Source organism: Amphiprion ocellaris, chromosome 3 (assembly GCF_022539595.1).
Source record: "Amphiprion ocellaris isolate individual 3 ecotype Okinawa chromosome 3, ASM2253959v1, whole genome shotgun sequence".
In the NCBI taxonomy this organism is placed as follows: domain Eukaryota; kingdom Metazoa; phylum Chordata; class Actinopteri; family Pomacentridae; genus Amphiprion; species Amphiprion ocellaris.
In genome coordinates this window covers 6,318,724-6,340,900 of record NC_072768.1, presented here as the reverse complement: position 1 = coordinate 6,340,900, position 22,177 = coordinate 6,318,724, and the positions used below count along the sequence as shown (strand labels likewise).

The following is a 22,177-nucleotide window of genomic DNA, read 5'->3' as shown; positions in this document are numbered from 1 at the left end:
ACCTTATCTCACCACACACAAATCACATTTTTGTGGAATGATTCGCCTTTATGTTAACGAAAAGGAAGATCTTATTTATCTGTGGTGAGATTTTACAAGGCCCTGCTACGATATGTTACCTGAAGGTGTATACATACACCAGGTGACTTTTAGTCTCCCTCCCTCCGTGACTGTGTTTACCTGTATCCCTCTCTCTAAGGGCCAGGTATGTTGGAACTCCCTAGGTAAATATTGGAAAGGTGTGCGGAGGGATGTTTTGCATAGCAGAAGGATCTTAGCAATGGAGTAACATGTTAATCCGTGCAGCTGGTGGCTTTTTCTCAGACCTTCTGTCAGTGGCTCCAAGATCGTCACAGTCAGGAACTCCAGCTTTCAGTTTCAAAGTCAAAACCAAATGAAAACCAGCAGTGAATGGATTGCGTTAGCCATAGTAGTTGTTTGCGAACTGTCCATGTAATGGTCTTGACCTCAGATTGATGTCTCGGAAGGAAACTGGGAGGAATTCTTCACTTTCATCTGTGAAAACATTCATTGTACAGACAGGTCAGTGTTTTCTTTTGTTGGAGTCATGTGTTATTGTTGTAATATTACCACTCCATCCCTTCACAAGAATGTACACCTGCTATGTCCTGGTGGATTCGTAACTGCCTCACCTAAGACTGAAAGGAAGTCTCCCTCGTATCACTGTAGCACATGATGTGACAGACTGGTGCTGTGTGTAGATGATGAGGCTTTCGGATTTCTTCTGTGCCTTTTCTGCAGCACATTGAATTTTATTTCCTTGGGCATGCTTGTGGCAATATTCCCTCAGCCCAGATAAGGACCGGCAAGTGTATGTTGCATCATAGATTACATGGAATTAAAATATGATGAAACACCAATCTCAAGTCACTAACAAAATGACCTTCCTTCAATATCCTTATAGTCAAACCATATGAATTAAATTACATTCAGTTGCTCACATTGAATCAACCTTGATTCACGTAGACTGCATTGCGTTTGCTTTAATAAATGTTTTTCTGTGTATTATTCGAGGCCTCATTTTGAATTGTGCTTTGAGAATGTAGGATTGCAAAAAAAAAAGAAAAGAAAACAAAAAAAGAAGTGAATAATTGATATGAGCAGACATGGAAGCGACCTTTAAATTACTAATGAGTTCAGCTTCAAACTTGTGACACTAGAGGCCGTGGCATTCCTGACTCCTCAATGACACGTGCACGCCGACATGCAGGAAGTGAGAGTGAAGCATCATAACGTGCACCTGGAAATAACATAGCTATAAATAGCAAGTGATGGTAAATTTAAAACTACACATTTTCCACTTATGTACTGTGTAAATTGCATCCTTTAAATTAGTGCCTCCACTTTTAGGGTTACATTTTAATTTAGTCCAAAGTTAAGCATCAGTATTTAGTTTGAGCTTGCTGTCTATACTTACACCCATGTAACATATGATTTTGGCTCCGTGCTAACTGAATATTTCTGACAGACACTGTATATGTGTGCAGTGAACAGCCTATATAAGCGTGTGTGTTATCTAGTGCAGAGAGTTTGACTGGGAACAGAGCGATGTCCTGCTTCCCTGGCGAGCACTGCTGAGTCAGATTGGGAGTATATAATTACACATGGGTGCCCATCAGCAGTCTGAGGGCCTTCTTCCCCGGCTCACCCAACAATAAAAACTCCTGTGATCGCAAGGCTCAGCCTGCAGGCAACCAAACCACTCATCCAGAGCTGAGCTCTCAGAGACCAGCTCTGCCCGGCCCTCCATAGGGCGTGCGGTCCTTTATTATCATTCTCACCATTAGCTGCTGGCTCTGTGGGTGGATCCATGAGTCAGCGCAAGCAAATTCCTCATCGCTAATGTACTCAGCTCCGCTCGATTTCCGGGCTTGAAGAGAACAAGTGAAATGATAATGACCAAAGCAGGTATGAGTAAGTCTTTCACTCGGTGAGCTGAATAATGTGGTATTGTTTTATTGTGGTTAGGGTTGTGTAAACGATTGCAGCCACATGCTCATGTGAGTGTTTGTAAAGCTTATCAATGAAATTCACAAGTGAGTAGGAGGTGCTTCAGATTTCCAAAGTAAATTAGTAAAAGCAAAGCCTACGTTATATTAAAGAATTGAAACTAAGCAAAGATTCTCTCACATCTGCTCATGCTCTTTGTCTCTTGTGATTCAGGCCAGGTTGCCTTCATGTCTGTGTGAGTGCTGCTGGTGATTCATGATGACTTGGATTTCACGCTAAGTGCTCTTTTACACACTGTGACTGTAGCAGTAGTGACAGTCACAGGTGATGGTCAGACTCTGAATGGTCTCGTCAAGGCCTGCTTCAGATCATATGGAGTAATCAGCTTTAACCTTTAAACTCGCGTCAATCATCTCTTACATGCATAACAGTTGCACAGGAACACATCTTGGAGGTGAATAACCACATTAGTTTTGGTGATCTGGTATCGGAGCTTGCAACTTTTCAGTGATTTTTTTTTTCATTATTTGATCTTACTGTCTACATTTACCCTTGATTTGGAGGTAAAGGTGACCCCTGGATTAATGAACCACTGATCCACCAACAGTGAGATTTCACACTTGGATGAGCCAATAATTATAATGGAGAAGGCTGAAGGCTGCGGCATCAGATCCCTGTTTGCGAGTATGACGACTAAAGCTTATTAGCGCTGTTTCTGATTCCTTCGCGCTGAGTCATTAGCATGTCAATAGAGTGGAGACACAAGCGGACGGGGGACATTTTCAAAGAGCTAGTCGGTAACAAGCATTTGGACTTTGTTCCAAGAAATATTTGCCGAATTAAAAATGCTGCGAAAAAAAATGCATTATTCATCAGGTGTGTTCAGTGGAGCTCCGTTAGCGGAGAATCAGGCAACCGTTCAGTCTAATTAACCAACAGTGTATCTGGAGAGCCTGCTGCACCCTGGACCTCCACTGTGAGGAAGAAGCACTACAGTCACTGTCATTTAAACACTTTACTCATAAAGCTTCACTAATGCCTGTATCAAAAGTGAGTTTCCAGGTAGCAGAGCTGCAGGAGTTTTGCTTATATCACAAAGTGAATGCTTAATATCTTGTTGACACCCAGACAAACTAAATCATCCAGCATGTGAGAGGTGTGTCTACCATGGAAAGTTATTAAGTTTTAATGTCACCCAGTGGAAGCACTCAGATCTTTTTTCTAGTTTTTCGCGTGCCCAGTGGAGCACTGCCTGCTGTGTCTGCAGGCATTGGAGCTCTGCTGATGATGACTTCTGCAAGGGAATAACAGTGTTTTTGAGCCTCAGCAGGTGGCTCTTGAAGAATTTGAAAAGTATTGCGAAAGATAAATACATGAGACTAGGCCGGGCCTGTCAGTGGTACGATGTAATGTAAAGCATTTTCCCAAATATCCTCTGAATGTGCCTGAGGACTGAGTTTGTCCTAGTCTGCACAGCTGTTTTTTACAAGGATTAGCACGGTGCTATCCTTGAGGCAACTTTTACTTTTGGGAAGACTCCTCATCTTCAAAAATGACAAGTATGTGACTTGAGCAATACTTTAGGAAGATTCTCATGATTTTTTTTTTAAAGGTGCATGTAAAGGGAATGAGAAATATAAAAGAAATTGTAATAATCCTAGTGCAATCTTGAGAATCTTCCTTAAAGCCCTGGGACTGTGGCTGCAAACACTTGCTCACTGTTGATGATGTTTTTTTGACCTACTTGCCTTAAGCACCACCTGGATACTTCTGTTCAAATATGAGCAGTCGCATAGAATTATCATGTTCTCAGTTGTTTTTCTGTGTTACAACCTTTACAGACATGCTTTAATTACACACTTTTCTGAGTGACTGGGAATTCTTATGTGTACTATCAGAAGATTTCCACAGAGAAATAGCTGTAATTGCTGTAGGCAAAGGACAGTTTTCTACCATTATGAATAGTTATTTTGTGTTTCAAAAGTATGTCATGGAATTTCGTCTTTGTTTTTGGCCTCGTCCATCTTTGAAGACATAAACTGTGCTCGCTTGTTTGAAACACTTGAGTAGGACGAAGTAGGAGGAGGCGGAATAAAGAATGCAAAGCAGAGAGGGCGAGGCTGGACAAAAGAAAGTATCTGTTTTCCCTTTTTATTAGTTTTATCGGTGGCAACATGTGGACACACCAGAACGGCAGTAAAAGCTGCCGTGGCAGACGACTCGGCTTTGCCAGAGGCCACAAAAGAGGCTACACTGTCTGCTGAGTGTGGAACCAGAACAACAATAGTGTCTCTGCAGGAGAGATGAGACTGGGTTGCTTGGTGCCAGCATGTTCCTGGCTCTTTGAGTGTTTGCCTCTGCCAACCTGGAGCAGAGTGGCACAGAGGGCACAGTATCCCCCAGCACTATGCTTTGTCCTCTAACTGTAATATCTATCCTATTATGTACACTTCAACCAGCCTGGGTCTGGGTCTTATTTTCTCTACAGATACTGATAGGGGATAACTGTTTGTCCACACTTGTTGTGCTTGTTTATCCATCTGTTGCTGAGATCTGTGTGACGTACGCTCTGCCCTTTCACTCCTGCCATTGTTTCTCAGGCTTCTGTTGCTGCAGAGATAGTGGCAGTAATCACTCTGAGTTGGAGCAGCCTCTCATAAAGATAGTCCTAAATGGCATGTCTGCTTGCAAGTACACTTACACATACAAGCTTGTACATGAAGGCATACATACCCAGCCTTTGACCATTGCTCTAGCTTGACATAGTGCTCTGTATTTCCACACACACATTGCATACACACCCAGTAAGCCTGCTCTTCATGTAGCCTCAGGCATTGAGTAGCTGCAGTACATTAATTACTTAGCTTGGAATTTTTCTGGAAAGCTTTCATTTCCACGTTTCCCAATACCGTTCATGACTAACAGAAATTAACTGTTAGTACCTTCTAAAGGGTATCAAGGGTGTGTCGGCCCAACTGAATGAATACATGTGCGTTGTGTGTGTGTGTGTGTGTATTTGTGCCCGTGCATGCATTTTCTTGGATGAGTAAGAAAAAAATATGAGTTTGAATGTCTCCCAAATATCCCACCAGATTCTTGTCGGGGCTAGAACTTTGTTTTAATTGGAGAGGCATAAATCGCACCGCAAAGTGGACATCCAGTAAGAAAACTATCTGAAATATTCTAGCCTCGGGATATCATGTGCTGTCAATTATTTTAAGTAAACGGCTGTACATTTTTTCACAGGGAAGCCTCTTGTTGCTCAGCTTGTCCAGAAAGGCCCATCAATTCACAGCTCAGCACTGTTGCTCACACAGAGTGGCACAAAAGGCGCGCCAGATCATGCCCCACGCGTCTGCCGGGCTCTGATGCTAACCACTTCTGCCTTCAGTTGAATTCACAGAGGAGCTGGGAGGCTGTTATTGAGGAGAGACAGACAGAGCCAAAGACAGGGTGATGAAAGACGCAAAGCGGGTTAGCTAGATGGGTGAGTGATGATGAGAGGGAAGGGAGAGAATGGCACATGGCTCTAATCACTGCTCATTTCTCTACCTCCCCTTCTCCTTCTTTATCTGTCAGCATTTTTTCCCCTTATTTATTCTCTGCCTTTCTCATTTGCTCACCGTCTGTCTTCCTCACTGTCTTCCTTTCTCTCCCTTTCATCATACGGTGTGACTGGTTTTCTGTATTCAATTCAGCAGACAAGCTCCTCGAGTGGCTTTTTTTTCTCATGGATACAGTTGTGTTTTTGTCGGAACTTGGAGTAGGAGATTTTTCTTTTCTTGCTTCAGTTCTATAAGCGATGGTACAATTTCTTTCTTTGAGGGGATAGGTTCTGCCAGTGTTGTTTGGGGCCTGGGTTAAAGTAGGGTTTGGGATGTGCTTTGTCCCGTTCGAGGAGGGGATTGGGTGGACTCGACCTGCGGTTAAGGGGTGGGGTTGGAAGGTGTGGAGCGTTGTCATGTGGGCGAGATTATGAGTGTTGGAACTTTCCTGGCTTGGATTAGAATTGGGCGTGTGCGTGCAGCGACTCCGAACATGTGCAAAGCAAATCTGCAGCCTGTGTTTGTTCACAGCATCTGCATGTTGACTCTGAAACCAAACATTCTCCAGTAAACTCATCCTTCTCTGCTGACAGTTTGGATTGAAAGACTTTGCAGGAATCCGAGCATCACTGCAGCCCCAGTCTGGAGCCTACATTCAGTCCGATTTCACAAACACTGTAAAGGGGCCTCTCCTCCATCTGTATTTCCAGGTGATGTGACACGGGACTCCAGAGCTGCGTGGAGGAAAATGAGCCGGGTCGGGCGGATGTCTGGTTCTCGGTGTTGTTGTGCCTGTGACAAAAAGAATAGACAGCAACCTGAGACTCGCAGGCCTGTTTGTTTCCTGTTAGTGCAGATTATCACATTTCACCAGCCAGGAGGAACAAGAGCTAAGCCTCATGGGAGAGTGAGATTCTTAGCTGGGAGATGTTTGTGTGTTTGTGCTCTCCTCTAATATGATTGTTATGGTGCATAAAAGTCTTGAACTGATATAGAAATTTTGAGGTTACCTACTGTCTGCAAGATGTTGAAAATTTTAAACAAAATCCAGTCAGGTGGCTCTTGTTTCCCTTTGTGGAAATGTTATGAGTTTAACCTGTTTTGGAACTTTGAATGTGCAGTACATGATGATGCTTTTTGTATAAAGGAAAGTTTGTGCAGTCCTGTAAAGTAGCATTCCATTGCACAAGGCTTGAAGAATCAAAATGTTTCTTCCTCCTCATTGGTGTGTTTTAAAAAAAAAACCCTCAGAGCTAAAGTAAATGATTGACTCCCTCTGTAATTCAACCAGTTTGGCTTAATTATGTATTGCAACACAGGACACTCTGTGCTCCCTCTAAGAATAATACTGGCATGTGTGCTGTGTTGAAATTTCTCGTGTTTGATTTTGATAAGCACTCCCTTTTCAATATCAAGTTTCTCGCCAGATGACATCACCTCTCTCGGATTGCTCCAAAAGAATTTTTGCCACATGTGATCATCCATCGCTATCTCCCGCTTGTTTCCTGTGATCTCGTTCTGCGGGTTCAATCTCCGAGCTCTGCCGTCATTCTGCCTCCGTACGCGGTGTCATGTTGAGCCGTTCTGTGCGATGTTGTTGCCACATCAGATAGTGCTGCAGCTCCCCAGCGGAGTTTGTGTTTGGCGTTCAAACAGCAGAGAAGTAATGGCAGTGTGGGGCAGCCAGGTCAGCGGCAGGGGAGGGGTGGGGTGAGGGCTTTGTTAAGGAACGCAGGAATTCTTCCGGCTGGCAGATGAAGTCAGTGCATTCCTCCAAAGCAACTCCCTATAGGCGGCCAGTGGAGCACAGCCATGAGCTGAATGAAGGGCAAGATAATGGTGGGGCTCAGTATTAAACACCTCCCATTGAGAGCCGGAGAGACAGACAGAAAGAGAACACCATCTGTCTGACTGTGGGTGAAGAGTTGTCTTTTACCCACCTAGGCTACAAAATTTCATCTACTGTGCCAAGCTCTACAGATAATTCTACCTCTGCCTGAGGCACTTCACTTTTTTATGTGCACTACAGTATTTTATTACCTTGTTTTGAAGTTGAGCTGTAAAAGTAGAGACGGGGGGGAGGCCCGCACATAGCGATGGTTTTGTAGGTTAAACAGGCTGTCCAGACATGTGTTCGACTACCTGCTGATGCGCCCTCTGAAGTCTAAAGAGACCCAGTTCTGGTCCTGCTGAGGCCGGTCAAACTGAACACACACATACACACACTTGTTCTATCTCTTCTGCTATGTTTCTGTGTATTTCTGCTCCCACAAACACCCTCTCCCAAACATAGACACACTTGAGTTGCTCCACTTTCCCTGTCTGTTTCCCTCGGCAATAAGCTATCATAACGGCTTTGAAGGAGGGCAGCAGAGCGTTTAATTGGGTTACAGATTGGCATTTATGCTCCCAGGTCCACAAGATACTGCCGGGGTTCTTAACTAGCCACTAGGAACTTAACAAAATGTTACAATGCTCTGCCCATTGGCTGCAGGCCTTCAAATTTACGATTCAATGATGCTCTCACTCAGCACAGTACAGTTCTGACGTCAGCACTGTTTGGTGTATAAACTGGCATTTCAGCTAAATGAATCACAAGTGAGGGTGCTATGTACAAGACTGCTTTCCATGAAGTTTGTTTAGGTCACCAACAAGCCGGGGTAAGATTACATCATGGTCTACAACTCAGTGAAGTCAGAAAAGTTTTTTTTAACCCTGCTTGTTATTAAATGGTATCCAACCTTAAGGAACCTCTATTTCGTCATCCACAAAAGTTCCTTCTTGCAACTTGACTAGTCATCAATCAGGTTAACACACCTCTAATTATTCATCTGTCTCTGCTGTTCGTCTTTTCCAGAGCCAGTGCCATGCAGCGGTAAGCTGAGTCAAGCCAAGCTGAAGTGATCTGTTCTGAAGCCCATCTTACCCCTCACCCTGCCCTCCTCGATCCCAGATGGAGCTCAAAGTGTGGGTGGATGGAGTGGTGCGGGTGGTATGCGGCCTGTCTGAGGAGACTTCCTGCCAGGATGTGGTCATTGCTCTGGCACAGGCCATCGGTGAGTACCTTTAGTTTTAAAATCACTGTGTCACCATGAGGCTCTTTTGAGATGAACTTTGACTCACCTGGAAAGCAGACGAGGGTGTGTAGCAGCAGCAGCGGCGGCAGGGGGTGGTGTAATAAGTCAACTGCCAAGTCGGACAGCTTCCAGCAGCCTTTAATCTGCACAGGAAGTCAAAGAAACACTCACATCTTGTTAAATCTCATACCAATAATTAGAATAATACAATGTTATGGGACTTGTGTGTCAACTTGAATGCAATCTCTAATTGTTTTAATTATGTACTGGCTTTAAAGGTGATCTGTGACCTCTGTTGATGGTTCGCATGAATTCTCATCAGCATGCTATCAGTTTGTATATAAATCTGTTTGTGCATTTTTAAATAGTCAAATACAGTAGAGAGAAATACAAGACAATAGCTTTCATTACTGATATGTCAGGGCTGAAACGTCTGTATAGCTGTTTAGCATCCTTACATCACACTTTCCAGAACTTTCCAGAAATTGTTAAATACTTTAAGAATTAAATCTGTCCAACGTTAATCTACAATAAAGTACACCTGTGATGTATTTTATGCAGTTCATAATGCGTAATCTAAATGTATTCAGCCTCTCTAGCTGATAAACATCACCATCAAATGCACCATGTGTTCTGTCAGCACAATAAGCCTAAGATAAAATGAAAACTTCTAATCAAATGTCATATTGTTGAGCCAACATTTAAATCAATTTGTAGTTTCCTATCATGCTCCAAGGTCATGCAGTCAGTGGCCACAGCCGCCTTGATCTTGGGAGATTAGCGTTGCCAATGTTTGCAAGTCGGACAGAAATCTAGTCGGCATGCATTGTGCAGTGATCACTGGTAATCGATTCCGCGCAGGTCTGAAACAAGCCTATTATGTGACACCAGCGTCTAAGCTGTTCTTACTTTGCACCCTGTTTGACTCTACTTGACAGTTTCTCTAAAAGCCTCGATTAGATAACAGCTCTGGAGTAAGATTTTGATGCAGACAGAATAAGTTTACCAACAAACGCCAAGGTTGCAGTGGTCCTGTTCTGCATTCACCTTTACATTCTTTACTGACCCGAGTCGTGTCCTCGTCTGGATTGTCAGTGGGTCAGTTTGGATGTGGGCCGACTTTCTGTCCCTGTATCCTCCAGCTTTATTCAAGCCATACGCTGCAGCAGCATTGAACAACATAACTCCAGATTTAGCACTCTCCTCCTTCCATGAGTGAGCCGACTGCCAAGTCATTAGGGAGGGTTTGTCCTAATTTCTAGGTCCTTGTGGAAACTTCAGTTTATTTGAACATTTTTCACATGTTGTGCGAGTCTTATGCAGTTGCCTTTTATTCCAGTCCTCAGTGGCAGAGATTTAGAAGTATCAGCATTATCATAATGTGTCTGATGTCATTTGTTCACTTAGAATTACTTGCAGAAAACCAGTGTGAGGAGTTGCTTTATTAATATTGAAGGAGAAAAAGTCTTTCACAAGTAACAAATAACTCAGACTCGACTCATTTTTGAGTAAAACCAGGAGTGTTTTGTAGCTTTTTCCAACTTATCATGCTGACATCTTTGCTAAGGTTGTGTTGTTTTGGTACACAGATTAATTTGTACTCACTCTGTATCTCTGTGTTCCCAGGTCAGACAGGCCGGTATGTTCTCATCCAGCGTCTGAGGGACACAGAAAGGCAGCTGCTGGCCACGGAGAGGCCTCTGGAGTCTCTAGCGAAGTTAGGCCAACGTGGCAGTGAAGTTCAGTTCTTCCTGCGCCGCACCGGCCCCAGCAGCAGTGATGGGCCTTGCTCAAAACAAGAAAGATCTACTCCCCTTCCTCTGCCCAAGCATCCTGAGCCTGAGCCTTCAAACCGTAGCCAGCCTAAGAAAGCCCTGACTTTTAACTTGGGACCTTCCACCTCCCCTAAAACCAAGGCCAAACAGTTTAAGAGGTCTCCTCGGGGCTCTCCAGAGCAAAGAACCTCTCCCTCATCTTCTCCCAGCCCTGTATCCCCTCACATGCCATCTCCTTCTCCCTCACCACCTATAGGCCCTTCCAAAGAGGAGGTCTTTAGGAAAGTTCTTCAGCAACAGGAGAGACTGAGGGCCATTGAGGCCCAGCTAGAATCCCTAGAGAGGGAGTCACACACATGGGAGCGCCCCTACCCATCTCCCCATCCCTCACCGGTCCCAGACGGTCACTTGCAAGACGAGCTGGATGCTTTGGAGCAGGCCATGCGGAGGAACCAGGCCGAGCTCGCACATGAGCAGTACTGGGAGGAGCAATTTCAAGCAGAGGTGGAAAGGGAGCAAGGAATGAGGAGGAAGCTGGGGGAGCTCCATGCCAAGTTAGACGACTGTGGACGGCGGCTCCACGAGTTCTCAGTTCGCTCTGCTCAGCTTGAGCAAGAGATCCAGCGGGAAAGCCAGGCAGAGGGGAAAGCCAATGGGCCCGAGGAGTCGCTAGATGCTGTGAAGACGGAGCTGTGGAGCCAGGAGAGGCATGGGACCGAAATGGAGGAGCAGCTAACTGAGACTGACAAGGCTCTGGGGAAGGCAGAGTCTCTGCTGCAGGTAAGGAGAGAGGTCACGGTTCTGGAAAAGGGGCTGTAAATCCACAACAGCCCTTGTGTTGCCATTTGCAGGGTGAACTACAGACCCTCTTTTGTGTTACTGTAAACTGTATCCCTCTCCTACCTGTTCAGTGCAGCAGAAACAAGGCAGTGCAGAGACACAACAAAAGATAAAATGGTTCCTTAGTAAAAAGGAAACATGAGTTATTGTGGCATTTTGATATATAAGTTATCATTTGATGATGTTTTGCTGTACACTCCTATCTTATCATGTATGGAAGTGTTTTATTGTCTGAACTGCTATTTACAGTCTAGCTATACTGGTTTGGCAGGTATCATCTTATATGTGTTGCATGCTCTAAACACAAGCTTACTAATGGTGTTTATTATACTGACAGTTATCTACATATTGTTGTACTGTGTTTAGAAAAGGAGATTAAAAGGACTGATTTTTAGAACAAAACACCCTTTTATTATTATTATTATCTACTCAGCCTCAACGTATGGTAGTTTGTGGTGTCACTGTTTGTTTGCTTTTGGTGGTTGTCATAGATGCGGCTGTATCAATAAAAGGCTAACCCAGTTTAAAGTGAAACTCAAGTTTCCTCATAATCCACATGAAACCCACGACTCTGGTGTCCTTTTCATGGAGCTGGTTCAGCCAGAGGACTAAAGAAAATTTAATCTCTTCGTCATGTTAGTGTGGTAGAAGGCGTTGATTTAAATGTTGTGTCACAATGAAACAGAACACACTGTAAGCACTGTAGCTCAGTGTTTCATTTCCATTAGGACTATAAGACCATTGCACCCCTTTCCTAATCCAGTAGACCCCAGGTTATAGCAAACTGGCTGCCAAACTGATTAACATATAGGGAGGAAGCTCATTTGCTTTTCAGTCGCTCGTCCTTATGGGGATGCGTTCGACTCTGAGGGTGAGCTCAGCGGATTTAGTGCCTAGTTGATAGCACAGAGAGGAACTGTGTATCATAGACAATCACAGAAACCAATTATGTAGAAATCATCCTGTTGCAGATCAGAGGTATTAGGTTTTCGTTTTTTTTCTATACATTCCGGTGTGAAATGCTTCACCGTGTCTTAACATGTAACCAACAATACTCTAAGTGTTCATAAAAGTAACCCCAGAGGCATTTTATCACCCAGACAGTAACTGCATAGAGGAAATAATAAGCCTTTATTCCCTTTAAATGAAATGTTGACATGACAGAGTGTAATAAAACTCAGTCCATAGTGCGAGAAAGTGTGTATGTAAGTCATCAGTCAACTGATCAGTCGAGGCTGCCAGCCGAGCGTTTTAAGTGTTGGTGCTGATGAGCACAGCATTCCTGTCATCAGGCAAATGGAGGCAGACCTGAAGGTGTGAACCGCCTCAGCAGGCTACCTCGGTCCAATATCAATTACCCATATACGCAGAGACACACAGGGAGCCATAGCATACCACTGCTGCCTCCTCTACTGTGTGCAGACACATTGATTAAATGCAGATGTGTAGTCAATTTAAGACTGATTGACTGGCCTGCTTGTGTGCATCAAGGTTTAATCTGTAGGCGTTAAGACGAGCCCCCCGTTTTGATGGAATATTTCTGAACTGTTCAATAATTGGAGCTGATAAATATCGTACCACTGACGTCACATCAATTGACACCAATTTGAAAGCCAGCAGGCAAATAATCATTGCAGTGTGTACATCTAGAAGTATACCTCAGGCTGCTTTAGTCTAATGAAATCAGAAAAATTCATATTGCATTTTTTTTTGGCTTTGATGATTCATTGTAGCTGAATGGATAGATGGTGACCTGACAGACAGTGTGCTCAGTGACTTGAGAGTAGATTTGTAGACTCTGCTGCCCCCTTGTGGTAAAGGCAAGAAAATGCCTCTTTATAGGCGTCAATAAATTAGTCATTAAACTTATGCAGCGAAGAATTATATCTGCTGGTTAACAGACAAGTTTATCACATCCCATGTTGATAAGCTGCATCCACTTTGAACAACTTGTAAACAAGGTGTCAGTGTTTGTTTTCAGACCTGACTGATGGTCCTTTGTTTTCCATGTTTCTCTTTCCCAACTCAGGCCAAACAGGAGGAGCTGGAGGAGTTGAATAAGGAGCTGAGGCAGTGCAACCTGCAGCAATTTATTCAGCAGACAGGTGTCCTGCCGGCGCACACACACTCACGCACAGAGCTGCAGGAGCAGCTGGAGCAGCTGGAGCTGGCACAATTTCTGCAGGAGGGATATAGGAACGGAAGTATGGAACTAAAAATAAAGTCTCAAACTACATATTTTACACAGGGCTGGCAAAAGACCGACAGCTTGTCCTCTAAAGATATTTCCGTCTTTCCCTCAGGTCGCAGTGTAACTCCAGTGGAATCTCCGCCTCGCCCCACTGCCAAACAGTTCCTGGGACATCCACGCAACCTGCAAAACCCTCTAGTGTCCAGTCTCAACCCTGAGGGTGTGTATGTGTGAGGCCCCACTGCTTCTCAAGTCCATCCTGCCCCTCTCCTGCCCTGCTATGTCCAATCCCTGGTCCCAGAGCCCTCCTTTGCCCCCATATTTTCTACCCCGGCTTGTTTGGGTTTAAGGCTACAACTACCGGTTTTGGTGCTGGGTAGTGGAAGCATCTGTATGGTGGAGGTTCCTTCAACTTTTCAGCAGCTTCCTTGTGCTCAACCATGAAAGGCCGATAAACTTTTCTTCTATACCTAACTGTCAGTGTTCTGCTTATTTCTGTTCCTTGCTTTTACCAGCTGATGTAATCTTCCTTCTTTCAGTTTCTCACTTATCCCTGTATGTTTTAGTTTTCTGGATGTGTTTATCCTTTCATGTTCTCTCTGCTCCCCGTCTTCATCTTCTCTCACTGTTTGCTTCTGGACTAACAGTAGCTGCTTGTGTTACACTTTAATGCATCTGGGGATTTGCTGCTAATTCCCCCCTCTGTAATACAGAGTGGCCTTCCCACCCTCAAGTCAGTAATCGACTACCAACAGCTGCTTTTCACCGTACCTCCGTGTAACATATCGATAGCACTGGGAACTATTGTGGCAGACATTCTGATTGTGTGTTTGCTTTTATACTGTGACATGGAAAGATATGAGACCAATGTCATTTCGGTTTGCCTTTTACGTATGGATACTATTTATATGTAGGGGGCGTATCTATACAATGCCTTGTACTTTGGTGATGCTTGACTTCCAAAGAGCAAGAGCCTTTTACGGAGGGCTCTGCAAAATGTCTTTGCACTGTCCGATTCTCTCCCTGTGTGAAACCTTGGTCCTCGTGTGCCTACAGAGAAATGTATCTTTCTGTTAGTTTTTGCTCTGCTTGAAGACACTATAACTTATTTTGGGAGCTTACGCCTTTCGCAAGTCTATTTTTGTCAAGCTTCTTGTTAAAAGAAGAGATACATTCCAAATGTAGCGCCACAGGCCCATGGTTTGTTAAGATGCTTTTCTGTTCCTCCGCTGGGATGGATGCACCTGGTTCTTTTGCTGCCATCACACCTAATGTTTGACCTGTCGTAACCTGCACTGTGCCTCAGTGTACTGTAGATTTAGGTTGAGCTTACTTACCTAAGTCCCAATAACAAACATAAGTCAAACAAGGGAAGCTGTTGTTTTCACTACTTTGATCATCTCCATTACTCTTATCCACAAATGACCATCCAAACCGGCTGAAGCCAGTATTTACTGTAGCGTAGCACTTAACCTTTCATTATACCGCTCATCTCTGCATTATACTGACAGGTCAAAGTGACGTGTGTTTGCGTGTGCACTCTCTTTACTGTCTGCAGTGTGCTGTTTTGTTTGTGGGATTATTCAAACGCTCCTTAGTTTGGAAACTGAAGACATCTCAGTGCTTGTTACAGAAACAGCTTGAAACCACTGACTGACTACAAGACTTCAGTCATAGTCCACAAACTCTGTGGATAAAGGAATTAACCCAATGACTGGTCTTATGTCCGCCTGTGTTTTTCCACAGGCGTGTGTGAATTTCTTAGCTCAGCCAGGTCTCTGGTGTTGTGTCTTAGCTGAAAAGTATTTTTTGTTTCAGAATACAAAGGGATCGTCATCCCCACTTATTTTTGTGTGTCTTGCAGTCCTGACATCCCGAGAGTCGTCATGGAGATAAAACATGGACCGCAGGGCCAAGAGAAAGTTGTTCACTGTTCTGTCACCCGTCATGTCTTATGTAACCCTTTGCTTTGTAACACTTTCATTCATTATTCAATCTACTACGATATACATACTGTATATACATAAGACAAATATATTTACAGTTTTGCTACTGTAAACACTGCTAAGTATCTATATGAAATGTAAAATAATTTAGAAACCTTTGACCTAGAGAAATTATTACTATTACTATGTATTTAAATATAATAAAATGTGCATTGTGTTTTAGATAATATTTTATTGACTGCTTGTTTTTCTTTGTACCCTCTTTATTAAATCACTTCTAGTTGCAGTAACTGGAAGTACACGACATCTGGGATACCCTGCAGTAAATAATTTACTCACAAATGTACAGTTTCTAAAAAATTACAGTTCCATGGAGGTCCTATGTGAAATGCAATATGAATATATTATAAGTGCTGAAATATGCATGCTTTCCTTATTGCTTGAGGTACAATGGGAACTGTGGTGCCCACACGGTAATTCTGGGGCATTTTAAAGCTGCTGTTCACAGGTGGCTGACCGAAAGTTAACAAAGTGCATCCTTGGATGCAGGGGGAAATGTGGCAAACATCCCGGCATCACAGCTGTTGCTGTTCTGGATGATGTAACACGGTACATCTGCAAGACGTGATGGTAAAGACGCAAGAGCACTGGAGACTTGTGAGCATCTGAGAAGGCTGGCTGGTGATCTATTTAGCTGTAAATGTAGCTTGTTGAATTTGCTTTTAGGGTTGTGCTATCAGTATAATGATCTGGCTTTCTCACCACCACAGGACATGTGATTGCAGACCATTGTGGACTTTGGGCCTCTGAGTCCTTGTATGGCACATATCTGTAGAATACTGACAACCAAACAACATGTGTTTCTTTAGTCATGGGTGATAAAAATCACCATGGTATTGGATAAGCAGATAACCGCTCGGCTTCAGCACAACACTTTTGTCCTCCACTCCTTTCCTGTTTGTTTACTCTGGAGAGTAAATATACAGGCTGTCACACACTGAGTGACATGAGCCTCCCTAGTGCTCTGGCTAACCCCTACTGAAACCCCGTGGACTTCTATAAATACTCTCATCTGCTAACACGTGCCAGGTAAAATTCCAAGAAACGCACACATTTCTTGCTTTTCTCTGTCTACACAAATGCACACTGAAAACTCTTTCCATCCATCCAAATAAAACCTTCACATCAGTGTTGTCAACTTGTGACCGTGTGTTAGAATTAAGGAGACGTACTCACGACGGCCAGCTACGATATTATGATCAATTATGCACAATTGGATTATACTGAGAAGATTTAGAGCTGTCTGGCTTTGCTGGGGTTAGATAAGCTTCAAATCCTTGTTTAGTTCACACTGTCTGGACAAACCCAGCGGCTGGTGTGACACTGACGCCAACTTGTGGACATGAAAGGAAACTACACATAAAACCCTTATAATACAAAGTCTTTCTGTCTTCGTTTTCCAGCTTCTGCTACATTCAAATTGATAATATTCAAGGCTAGATTATGTGATTTGTGCAAGAATGGAAAAAGTTTGATTTCTGTACATCCCTGCATCACTTCAGGACAATTATTTTATATTCACATCACCACCGACATATGTTATGCATGTACCTTTTTCCAGACAAAAAATAAAATACATCCAACCTCACCCATTTCATGTCTAAACCCAGAGGACTTCAATCTCATAACGGCACATTAACAGATTATGCTGATATTTCGGGACACCGTGCAGAGGGAATTATTTTTCCATCACACAACTGCACTCCACATGAACCCCAATGAAATCTACTTTGGAAGGGTACGCTGAGCTTAACATTTGACCACTTTTTAGACGATCAATATGTGTCTCTGACAGGCGGTGGGTGTCTGGGAAAGAACCTCCTCGACTCGATGTGGACGAGAGTGAGCATCTGCACGTCCACATTACAGTGATGAATGGGGCCACAAGTTAATGAGTCTGACATACTGCACTTATCTATTCCTCTGTGTCACAACGACTCATTATGCACTGAAGGGAGTAAAACACCCTTACTGATACCAAGAAATGCATTACATGGTGAGACACACACGTGATACATGATGCCACAGTTTTGATTTGGGTAGAAACTTTACTTGTCACTTTAGGAACATACATTGTGCATATTGTATAAAAACAATTCATGTCCATTTTCTCACAGAGTTCAGATTTGTGCAGCTATCCGCGATTTATAAATGAGCTGTACATTGTTTCTACTCATGCAAACGGGTGAAAGTATGTTATTATCTCTATCCGTTTTGTGCTCAAGTTCAATCTTTGTAGTGGAGGGCCCCTAGGAGGCTCTCCAGGAAACCCTGGAGGCCCCCTGACCTCAAACTGGTAGCATGAAGATGATCTAAATCACACGGATGAAACTGAAACTGAAACGGAACACTCACCAACAGTCTCATTTAAACAGAGGTCAGCTCCATAGGAGGAGGAAATGCAAAAAAGCCACTGGTCCTAAATAAGGTGCAGTAGGAAGTAGGCTACAGTACACATAGAGATCACTGGGAGGGCATTCATAACTGAGCAGGCCTGTCCCGGCAGTGCACATGATCAAGGGCTGCTTGCAGATAGGTGTGTGTCTGGTCCGGCTGGGGCTGGTGTTGGATGAGGCAAATAAATATGAGAGGTATTCCCAAAACCAGGTTAGCCGCTGTCACACGCACAGTGGAACTGGCAACTGGCACAATGTGCGTTAGTCAGTGGCTTACCTGCTTTTAGATCTCATGCATAACACTGACAAGACAGCAAAGCGCACACAATCTGGAGAGCAAAAACAGACAAATGCTGTGTAATAAAAACAGTCATAAATCAGACATATTTGAGAGTGGAGGGGGGTTTGTGCTGTAGCTATATTACAATCATATGACTTATACTTATGAAACTGCACTGTTTAAAATGGTCTACACAGCATTAAATGACATAGATAATAATAGAAATTTAAATAAATTGACAAATTTATGAAATCACACATTATTCCAACACTTTAACAGCTACTGAATTATAAATTACAGTTGGATTTCCCTCCACAGCGTATGGATCAGGCTGCCGAAATACATCATAATGCTTTCAATTTCAATTCCCATGAAAAAGTTCCAAAATAAACAATAATCACAACTGATAATGTGACAACTAAAAATAAAATTCACTGTAAAATTTCCACCTAATGATAGAGCGGATGTGGCCTGTTCAACCACACCATATAGACAGAATAAAGAATAGTGGCACATAAAGGGAGCTACTTACCAGTCCCAAGTTTTCTTTCAAGAATAATTTTTTGATGGGAAAATCTTTCATTTCCGCTCATGGGTCCCTGTCTACCATCAACCCGAACGTCCAAATAGTTTTTTTCCTCTAAAATAAATCTCAGTGCATGATTAAAGTTAGGTGCATTTCAAGAATACAGTGTAGCCTACACCGACGCAGAAGTTCAGTTCACTTGCACTACCCCTACCCTGCCCACCTCCCTGCATCTGCAACCCGACCTGGTTATGCAAATTAGAAACAATATCGGCATTAAGAACAGCCAATCAGGTGCGGAGTTGAAGTTCGACACCTCGCCTTTTACAGATAACCGCCCAATGAGAGCCACATGTGGGCGGGGATTACATAGCAGCAGTTAGGTTGAGGTTTAGAGTTATAGTTGGGGTGCGGCGCGTTCAGTTTTGCACGTCGTACATTAGGAACGAACCATTATCTTGTTAACAGTTTCCTGTTCTGGACGATTATTTATTGCAAACATCCACGCGACACAGGTTTCTTTGGCCTTAAATAGACGCCGTGTGATGCGACAGCTGCCACTGGAGCGGGCACAAGTGTGTATTAAGGCGGTTGGACAAAGGGCGCCGCTACCCCTACAGTGTGAAGTGGTTGAACTCGGCTTACTTGTGTACAGTGTTGCCATGAGCAGAGTGTGGCTGTGCACGTACCAAGGATGTTGCATGACAGTCTGATCTGATGATGACGAGGAGGTGGAAGAGGAGGAGGATGATGATGATGATGAACATTCAATTATTTACGGAATGAGGGTTGAGGACTCCCTGACATCCTTAACAAATTGTGTAACATAATATTTAAAAAAAAAAACAAACATAAATGTGTGTCTCCTTTAAATCTAATCATGCCATTTTTTTGAAAGTGTATTTAGATCTATCACATAATAGCACGTGGGTAAAGATGCAATGATTTTATGTCCATTGCAGTTTTTAGTCAATGTTAATAAAACATCTCTTTCTTTTCATTTTTAGATCTACACGCATCACTTCATTTAACTGCCCCCCTCCTCGGACCGTCAGCTGGAACATTGTGTTCTCTCTTTGTTTCGGAGATGTTGTCAGACAACTTTTTTGATTTAAAGTCTTTTTTTTCTTTTCTTCCTAACCAGTTTTTGACTATCAAAGCCCTGTCGGATTATTCACAGCTAGGATACACATAACCCCATGACATAAAGTAGCAAATCAGGATTACACATTGTGTTATGTAACAGCTGATTCTATCAGGTTGGAACTGCCACTTGGGGGCGACAGGGATTGCTCTAATGCCAGCTTGCAATTCAGGTAACAGGACCTGAAGACTAAAGCAGATTTGCTATAACTTTTTATACTTACACTTAGCTATAACTTTTTAAAAATCGCCTTATAGACACTTAAAGCACTTCATGGACACGTGTTGAGTTCCCACCACCTACTGTGAGGTGCACTTTGAACTACAAAAATAAAATAATATATATACATGTACATTTGTCGTTGTGCTTTCTGCAACTTGCTGTGACTGATATCTCTTATTGCAACAGCCAGAATACACAGTGTGGCATTCAGAATTGTTTGGCCTACAGTCAAAGTGCTGCTGATCTGATCATTATTGTGCTAAAAGGGATAGGCTGTATAGCGCCGCAGAAATAATGGACAGCAACACAGAACTGTTCTGATATGTGAACTCATTTTGCTCTCCAACCTAGAAGTTTAAATCCAAAGTGTCACACTGTACCCTATTTGCTTTCCTCATGTACTGATGACTACTTTCACTTTATCATTCCTCACTCACAGTGTTTACTATATTTGTTTTTCTCCAAATGCAACTAAAAGTATGTATGACTTATAATATTATTCAGTTATATTCACTGTATATCTGAGATGTGAGGAGCTGTATAAATCCAAGATCATAATGTTGTGCCATTTATAATTTGAAAGATAAGATCTCTCAACTCTATCATTGTTGTGGTTTTTAAATTAACTTTTGTTATTTTTTGTTTGTTTTTTGTTGTTGTAACCTGGGTAGTGGTTTTATTTGACTGATGTTTTGCGGCACCTTGGTTCAAATTTGGTTGTGTTTAAATGAACTAACTAACTAATAAACTAACTAACTAACTAACTAACTAACTAACTAACTAACTAACTAACTAATAATAATATTGGGCACATTATTATTATCAATATTAGCAGTAGTAATAATTTTATTGTTATATTAGCAGTTTTTTATTAAATGACAAGAAATACTGACACCACAAAACATTAGATCCATTTCTAGTACAAATAAATCAGTAAATAAATACATGAAGAAAGAAAGAAAGAAAGAAAGAAAGAAAGTTAAATTAAAAAAGAAAGCATTTATCACATACATGGTTATTATTATTAGTTTTTGTAGTAGTAGATGTTATTATTATATTGCTGTTTTAATATATATTTTTCAAAATTAAATGACAAGACTTTACCTAAAATTGACATCATAAAACATTAGCTTGATTTCTAGCAAAAATAAAATAAAATTTTGAAAAATCATATGCATTTTTGTAGTACATTTTAGTAGTTTTATTGTCATATTAATATTATAATACACATATTATTCTAAATTTAATGATGAGACTTTACACTTTAGACTCACAAAACTTCAGATCCATTTGTAGTGCAAATAAATAAATGAATTAGATTAAATAAAAAACAAAGCATTTATCACCATTATTATTATTATTATTATTATTATTATTATTATTATTATTATTATTATTATTATTATTATTATTATTATTATTATTAATAATAATAATAATAATAATAATAATAATAATAATAATAATAATAATAATAATAGTTGTAGTAAAAGTTTATTACTATATTATGTATATTTTTCTAAATTAAATAATGAGATTTCATCTAAAATTGACATCACAAAACATTAGCTCCATTTCTACTAAAAAATTAAATAAATACATAAATAGCCATATATATTTTTATAGTATTAGTTGTAGTTTTATTGTTAGATTAATATTCTAATATTTTTCTTTCTAAATTTAATGATGAGACTTTACACTTTAGACTCACAAAACATTAGATCCATTTCTAGTGCAAATGAATTATTAAATAAGTAAATAAATAAATTTAAATTAAAAAAGAAACAATGTATCATTTATCAAAGCAATTAACATTCTTATTATTAGTCGGAGTCGTAGAAGGTTTAATATTATATTAATATTTTAATATCTATTTCTCTAAATTAAATGAGGAGACTTTACCTTCCATTCGCTCCATTTCTAGTGAAAATAAAATTTATACATAAATAGTAATATAAATGTTTTTGTAGTATTAGCTGTGTTTTATTATTATATTAATATTATATGTTTTTTCTAAATTTAATGACGAGACTTTACACCAATAGATCCGTTTCTAGTGTCAGTTCAGAGTAAACATGGGACATATTTGGATGGCAGACTGTGTCTTCGTGTAAGTGGATACACTCATAGATAAAATACACACATACACTGTACATTAGTACTGTAGTAATAATCCCGTGTACTGTCTCTTTAAGAGTCACATT

The 22,177-nt window shown here is 41.5% G+C and overlaps 1 protein-coding gene and 1 long non-coding RNA gene across 5 annotated transcripts in view; one reads left to right on the top strand and one right to left on the bottom strand.

Moving 5' to 3' along the window:
- rassf7a (Ras association domain family member 7a) overlaps window positions 1-15,574 on the top strand; it is a 36,649-nt gene extending 21,075 nt beyond the window's left edge. For 2 of the 4 annotated variants that reach the window (XM_023293527.3, XM_023293526.3), the window contains 5 exons: window positions 8,374-8,572; window positions 10,220-11,148; window positions 13,238-13,412; window positions 13,512-13,619; window positions 15,264-15,574. In XM_023293527.3, coding sequence (XP_023149295.1) covers window positions 8,470-8,572; window positions 10,220-11,148; window positions 13,238-13,412; window positions 13,512-13,619; window positions 15,264-15,295 — 1,347 coding nt within the window. In that variant the 5' untranslated portion in view covers window positions 8,374-8,469 and the 3' untranslated portion in view covers window positions 15,296-15,574. The other 2 variants (XM_055009321.1, XM_055009322.1) reach the window with 2 other exon arrangements.
- A 1,859-nt stretch (window positions 15,575-17,433) lies between these two features.
- On the bottom strand, window positions 17,434-18,810 carry LOC118469116 (uncharacterized). The gene is made up of 3 exons (XR_008601183.1): window positions 18,614-18,810; window positions 18,079-18,130; window positions 17,434-17,964 (listed from the first exon to the last, which is right to left on the bottom strand). It is a non-coding gene; the product is annotated as an uncharacterized LOC118469116 (long non-coding RNA).
- Window positions 18,811-22,177: the final 3,367 nt, after the last annotated feature.